Source organism: Labeo rohita, chromosome 3 (genome assembly GCF_022985175.1).
Source record: "Labeo rohita strain BAU-BD-2019 chromosome 3, IGBB_LRoh.1.0, whole genome shotgun sequence".
NCBI classification, from domain to species: domain Eukaryota; kingdom Metazoa; phylum Chordata; class Actinopteri; order Cypriniformes; family Cyprinidae; genus Labeo; species Labeo rohita.
This window is the reverse complement of record NC_066871.1, coordinates 15,531,198-15,538,907: the sequence shown is the minus strand read 5'-3', so window position 1 is coordinate 15,538,907 and position 7,710 is coordinate 15,531,198. Positions and strand designations below refer to the sequence as shown.

General features: G+C 40.5%; 1 protein-coding gene across 4 annotated transcripts in view; it reads right to left on the bottom strand.

The window, feature by feature from the left end:
• Nucleotides 1–525: 525 nt before the first annotated feature.
• The window catches only part of tnrc6c1 (trinucleotide repeat containing adaptor 6C1), a 66,414-nt gene continuing 59,229 nt past the window's right edge, over nt 526–7,710 (bottom strand). For all 4 annotated transcript variants that reach the window (XM_051101203.1, XM_051101207.1, XM_051101216.1 and 1 more), the window contains one exon: nt 526–7,185. In XM_051101203.1, coding sequence (XP_050957160.1) covers nt 6,801–7,185 — 385 coding nt within the window. In that variant the 3' untranslated portion in view covers nt 526–6,800. The remainder of the gene's footprint in view (nt 7,186–7,710) is intronic.

Here is a 7,710-nt window from a genome sequence, read left to right as displayed (position 1 = left end):
GTTCATTTTGTTTTATTCAATATTCAGATTTCATCACATTTAATGTCAACGCAACATGTTCTTTCAGTTCTTTGGAATTTCACACGAGTTGAGATGTGGATTTACACAATTAATTTTACTCAACCTGTAGGTTATATATTTTTGGGGTTTGTTAAATAGGTTTGTCTGATAAGATGTGTTAATAAATCATGCATTTTTAATTAATGCAGAACAATTTTTGATAAATAAGGGATGGCCCACCTTACCTAAAAAAGAAATTTGTCTGGAGTACATGGCCTTGAAATTTTTCTATATATTTTCTATATATTTATATATTCTATGCATCTAAATTACATGTTTTACAAATAGTGGCTCACTTTACCTGAGTTCACCCTATGTCATCTCACACTACTAAAAACATTTTTCATTCTATCAGAATAATACAATGAGAGTTTATTGAGCATCCCACTTTATCTGTATTCATCTTATAGCCCATAAAAACACTGCAGGTCTACTGCTAAGAATAACCAAACCAAATTCATTACAGCCAAGAACAAAAATGCAATTTATTAATTGTTTGAAAGAAGCTCCATAGTTCAAAACATTTTTTTTTTTCGGTGCATGTCAACAATCACATTCTATGAGGAGAGAAAGAGAGAAAGAGAGAGAAAGAGAGAAAACAAAAACATTAAAAGCCACTGACTTTTTAAAATCTCAGTACAGACATATTCCTTAACATTTAAAATCAAAAGGCAAAAGCAGTATCTCCATCCACACTCACTCATTCATTCACTCACTCACTCACTCATGCAGAACACAGACAACCTTGAAAGTCATGGGCTACAAAAAAACCCCCACAGTGCTTCAGAATGAGACGTTCATTGGTTTAGGAATACACAGCATGGCGATGTACTGTATGTAAGAAACATGAAAAATGGGAAATAAGATGGGGTCGGTGGGGGGGGGAAGGGAGACAAATGAGCACAATAAATGGACACACAGAAAAAGAAATCCCTCTAATCCCAATGAGAGATGGGTCACAGAGGCTTTAAGAAGCCCACCAACCACCCCCCTTGTGCATAGATCATGATCCGTATAAACCAGCTTTTTGTTTTCTCTTTAAAATCGATCAATTTGACAAGAGAAATCCTGCCCCCCAACCCCTCGTCTTTTTCATTTCTCATTACGTAATACCCGCCACAAGAGACAGAATGACAAAGAGGAAAGAAATAGTAATGCACAATGGTCCTGATTTCAACAGGAAGGGACCTCATGTTAAGAAAATACAATAAAGATTCAAACATACAGCATTTGTATGTTCTTTCACCGTCTTTTGAACAATCAAAATCATTGATCATTTTGTTTAAAATGTAAAGCAATTTCAATATATAGATTTATATATAAAGCACTCCATTTTTTAAAGTTCATTAAGTGTTCATTATTTGGTAAATATGTAACTGCTACGGATTTAGAAACAAAGGTATTTTCTTCTTCTGAAATCCATAACCTTCAGTGCTTATGTTTTTTTTTTTCCTCCTTTTTTTTTCTGTTATCCTCTTTCTCTAAAAACGAACATTAAATGGCGTGGAGTTGGTACTCTGGAACCCTTGCCTTCCTGAGACATGATCCACTTTTTTGTGTGTGCAAGATAGTGAACAATTATGTCTTCTTTTCTCTTTTTTTTTTTGTTTTTTTTCAAACAAAGGAAATGTTTTTTGCTTCAAAAAAAAAAAAAAAGTACAGGCTTTCATAACCTACGAAAGTAACATTGCCAACATAAATAAAAAACAAAAACATGACAACACTGATCAATCCCAGAGTTCTGCAAGTAGCACAATAATCTTCATTCCGTAAAGTGTTTGCGTTATTCATTTGATGGAAGTACATGTCCTTTAGGATCTTTTCTCCTCACGACAATCCCATCGCAAAATTTCCTTTCCTCGAACTTCAGAAAAACATGAAATGCTTGTAAACTGATGGTGGCCTTGCACAAAGAAGAAAACTAGAACAGATACGAACAATAACGACCAAAAAAAAAAAAGAAAAAAAAAAAAAAAGCAAACCAGAAAGGTAGGCACCTCTGAAATGAGTCTTGTAAGAAACTCTTCTCCAGATGTCTATCCAGCTCATCGTGGTGTAACATGGGGAGTTACAAGTCCCTCAACATCGAAATCTATGGCCACAGTTCTTCGAATAAAACAAAAGTTCCCCACTTTTTATATTCATATATTTTTTTTGTTAGTATTTTGCTTTTTTCTGTTTATAATCTGAAAAACAAATGGTGCAATACTCAAAATAATCCATTTCTTTATCATGGATTATTCCACAATAAAAGCCACTATAAGGTAGATAATCGTATTACAGATAAAAAAAACACACTTGTTATTTTTCTCAATAAGTCCTTGAGTAAACATTAACACATGAATTGTCACCTTGTCCCCTTAGTACTTTAATATCATGTTGTACGATTAGCTGAATGAGGGGAAGCAGACACTCAGTGCAACTCTAATAACAAAGCTAATAACAAATACGATAACAATACACATCCGAATATATTTTCGACTAGCCAACAAAAGAGACAAAAAGATGCTTAAAATGAAACAAAGGCGCAAACAAATCCACTGTAATCACTAGCATACATTGGTTCGAACCCACTCACACACACACACACACGGGCAAACGAATTCGCATTCATTCGTCATACAGTACACGCAATCTTGTGCAAACACTCACATACAACCGATGTCGTTTTGCTTTTTTTTCGTTTTTGTTTTTTTAAGTTTTTTTTGTTGTTTTTTTTTTAACTAAGTTTTTTTGTTCAGTTTGAACTGATGTTATCAAAAAGCTTGGAAGTGTATGAATGACAAAAATTATTACAAAAAAAGTTCACATTACATTATTGGCGCTTCTTTTTGATTCAAGTATTTGTGTTTTTTTAATTTGTATCATTTTGATATGTTTATGCTTCTTATCATCTAGGTAAAATTTATGAAGAGAAGGAAACGGGGCCTGAAAACCAAAAGTAAATAAACCAAAAAAAACAAACAAAAAAAAGACCAGTTATATACATACACAGGATTTCAGATGTACATGTATATCAACCAGCATGTGCATATTCTAGGACCCTAAGAAAAGAGGATTTGTGTTTCTTAGAGCTCACCTTCACCCAGGCCCTGTTTTTTTTTTTTTGTACGATCGAAGCAGCCTTCCTATCTAAACTAAGTTGCATCTGGAGCTGGGGTACATTAGTCTTATCGGTAAGACCCAGTACATGTAAAGGACCGGGCACTTGTTGGCTAGCTAGCTAGTCTTGCCAGGCAATCCTCTGGATTTCAAACACGTTTTGGACGTTTGTTTTTCGTGGTCTCGAGTACAGCTTAGAGAAAGGCAGTTAAAAATATATATATCTTCAAAAACAGGCAATAGTGATTGTTGCTAGTGTCACTCGAGTGCGGAAAAAAAAAAAGAAAGAAAGAAATCTTCCAGAAAGGGACTTTCCCCTTTTAAGACTTGGTATCAACTGGCATGTGCCCCAGGCCTCCTGATACAATAGGTCTGTAAGGACCTGGACCTGTTTTAAAAGAAAAAAAAATGAAAATAACAAATAATCTGCACCGTTCCCCTACAACATCGGGTCAGGACAGAATTTAATACCATCAATACAGCAACCCCAGAGTCATCTGTGTGCCACGAAGGGCGTCAAAGGCTTGCAGAGAGAAGCACTTCAGTCAAGAGTGTATTACAGAATTAAAGTTTCCTTTTCAACAATATCAATAATAATCAGACAAAAACCGTTTTGGTTAAAGAAAAAAAGATGTACCCAAATGTGAACCATCTACAGTGCACCTAAACATTCTGGATTCCCTGTTTGATTCTCAGCAGTCCTCCCGGACGTATGCGTTTGATACCCGGGATAAGGTGCTACCCGTCTGTCTTGGTGCCAACCTGCATTCTACCTCTCCATCTCCATGTGCTCTGTTTCAAGAAATGATAAGTCCACTCTGATAGAAATCATGTCTAGGTTAAGATCGGGATCTAAAAAGACAATGTATATAGTCCACTCGCCCACCCGTCTTTAAAGCCGCGTCGGATAATGTGATAACGCCCTCCTTGTGACGATAAAACAGTTTGGGGTTCTCTGAGGCTGCCCTGAGACTGCATGTACATAATGTAAGAGATCATTCAGAGAGTAAACAGTGAGGGCCTGGTCATCAGTTCAAACGAAGCGGGCCGGTTTCTTACTAAGGAAGCTGCCTTCGCACGATCACCTGGCGAGCTGCAGAGTGGGCTTGGAGAGAACTACGGATTGAAGCTGAAGGCCGTGAACTGCACCTCTCGGTCGGTCTTTGCATAGAAGTGGAGAACCGAGTCTCCGTTATCGTTCGCGTTTATTACTGTGAGAAGAGGCGACCAGGTAAAGTAGTGTACTCTGCCTGCCCTTTGTCGTAAGCACCAGTGCGAGTGTGCGGCCAGACACCGGAGCGGAGGAAAGTGCAGAGGAGAGGCAGAAGACAAACTGAGCACCAGCGACCTACTCTTCCTTTCGTCTCCGACCCATTTCTGTCATTTCAGTCGTTTACGCTGAGGTGTGCCTCTTAAATCAAGAGTGTTTCTGCATATGCGCAGCAAAAGGGGCTGGTGAGAGCAGCTACCATAGAGACCACTGCATTGACACACGCAAACCGAAAAAGCGCAAAATAACCATAGAACATCAACAACAGCAACGACGATAACAACAGCAATGTTGACCAAAATCAAAAACAAAGAAAACAACACTGGCGATTCCAGAAGGGAAAAACCCAATCGATCGTAAAAAGTACATAAAACGAACCTGTCCACTTCCAGCTAAAGTGATCTTTGCATGAGAGGGAGAAAGAGAGAGTCTATGAGAGTGAAGTTGAGACGAGGTCGAGTGCTGGCGCAGTAGTAGTACGTACTGATTGGCCAGGTCTGAAGGAGCCACCGCTCCGGCCCAGGCGGGTCCGTTCTGGCATCTGGTGCGCCGGCCTGGCACAGCGGGTCAAAAGTCAAAAGTGTGGGCACCCGAGGCGCCACAGCAGATAGGCACTCAATGGCCACACTTATCATACAGGTAGGCGGGAAACCCGCAGAATCCATTAGAAACATTACAACACGTCTAGCATCTCCAGACAAAAAGGCTAATGATTTTGGAGTACTGTAACAGTGATATTTACTTTGATATATATCATCTTAAAGAAAACCAAAAAAAAACATGTGAACGCTTCAGTCTTGTTGTGGTGGTGTTTTGTTTTGTTTTTTTCAGACATCAGACATCCCTTCATTTTGCTACCGTTTCGAAATGTCTGACTTCAGACCGTGGAAAGACGAAGACGAAGAAGAAAAGGAACGGCAAAATCCGTTTAGAGTTCAAAAAGGAGCGTGGAGGAGAAGTTCGGTAGATTGCTTTTCATCGTTGCTTTTTTGTCAGTTTCACACGTCTATTTGTTGGCATTGAAGTCGGAGCTTGACGCTCTTGCTAAGTGCTATGAAGAAACCACGCCTTCTTTGTTCCATACTTTTGTACCAAATACAACAACGACAACCAAAAAAAAAAAAAAAAAAAAAAAAAAAAAAAAAAAAATGCACTTTGTCTACTGGGTTACAAGAAACACCTCTTATTTGGTTTGAAGCCCCTGTTGCCCCTGTAGTCACACTTGTCCTTGAGTGTGTAGAGGAAGTGCTTGTGAAAGTTTCATCACCATGGGCTTACACACTGAGAGAGTCCTCTTCTGTTCAGTCCCACGCTTGGTGGACACGGCAGGAGACGAGTCTTTGATTTTTTTCCCCCCGCCTGTCCCCAGGCGAGCTCCTACCGTTCACCGGCAAAAAAGCACTGCGTAAAGATGGACGGAAGAGTCTGTGGCATATATTGCACTTCAGACGAACGACAATGAGGGCTTATGTTTTTTTGAGAGAGATAGAGAGAGAGAGAAAGACCGAGGTCATTGAAAAAAGAAAGTAGTCCATCTTAAAAAAAAAAGTGTTTCCTGTACAGTTTTTTTTGTGAGCAGTGGTTAATATATTCCTCAGCTGTCCATGTGTCCTCTCAGCTTAAGAAGAAATGCCTCAAATGTGCAGAGGGATACTTGTCCGTCCTTTCGAGAGTTACGAGGACAGATGGCAACCGAGGGAAACAGGAAGGACGAATGCGCATACGTTGCGGTTGAGATCGAAACCGTGACAGTCCTGGCTCAGAAAATGAGAAAATGTGCAATTCTCAAGATGAGTTTCTTCAGAGTACAAATGGAGTGGGACTGATCAGCAGTTAAGGCTAAAGTTTAGTGCTGTTAATTAATCCAAACGATCCAACTGAAAAAAGCCATGGATCCGGTCGAAAAGACAGTGGAGTAGTTGGTTTGGAATGACGCACGTTTCTTCGGGGGGGGAAAGGGCTATATGCTGCGATTGGGCTGACGGGATGTGCTCGTGCCAGAGGAATTTTAAAAAATGGCAGCTTGTCTCGTCGGTTTGTAGTAAAATACACTTTCACACTGGTATCAGTTTTTAGAGAAAAGTCTCGGGTAAAGGTTCACTTCTCTTTTAGTCACAGTTCTTCGTAAGAAGTCTGTAGAATACTGTAACCCAAGGCTAATGATCAAAGTAACACAGATGAAAAGACACAAAACAAAAATAAGAAGAGGAAGAAGGTCAGCAGCCTCTATGCAAGTGTGGCCTCAGCCTCCTGTCTCTTGGTTTTTCACAGTTCCACTGACGTTGATTATCGCCAAATGATTTGCTTGGTTTTTGCTCGTGAAGGTTCATGTTTCGCTGCGGTTAGGGGGTTCGAGCGCTTGGCGCTCTCACATGGACTCTCCGCTCAGCAGGTCTCCAGGAAGCAGCGTATTGATTGGGGTGGGGCTGCCCACCACTCGGCCGTCCTCGGCACTGGGCGGCCCCCACAGGCTGGAGTACTGCTGTACACCCCCCCACAGCAGCTCGTTGCTCGCCTTGCTGCCGGACCCCGTCCCGCCCGCTCCTCCTCCGCCTCCTCCGAGACTGCTGCTGTTCCAGTGGCCGATGGGGTGCGTGGCCGCCGTCCCTCCGCCCCCCAGCCGTGTTTGATTGGTGCCGGGGTTGGCCTGCCAGCTGGTGGTGGGCGTGAGGGACTGACCCTGTGCAAAGAAGCGGTTCACCTCCTCTTCTCCAGCAAACTCTGCCAGTATAGTGGTGTTTCCCAAAACACACCTGGGAAGAACAGAGAATGGATGACAGTGATGATAGTAAGGCTGCCCTCAACTTAAGTTTTTTCTGGTCGACTAGTAGTTCATTTTAAGCATTAGTTGACTATTAGTTGCATGTTTATTTATAAACCATATAAATCATAATAATGATTTAATTGCCTACATAGCCTTATAAGTGCTCAAAAAATAAGTGCGCTTAAAGTTTGCCACAGTGCACCGGCAGATATAATAATTATGAATGCGTCAGGTGAAAACAGCAAGGAGACTGAATTAACGTTTTAATAATTTATTGATAAACTAGCGCTTTCTTTGTTTTCGTCTTAAGAGATGATGTCGGCAACACTGACTCGTCATCTTCGCAGTAGTGATGCACCTCATACAGATTACATAATCTGAGAATATTTGTTTTCCATTTGAATTTAGACATTCCATTTAGAAGTAGACATTTCACTCTCTACAGATATTTTTCATGTCTGTAAGGCAAGTATACATGGAGTTTCACATTTAAGTTCACAGAGACAGAAAGTGC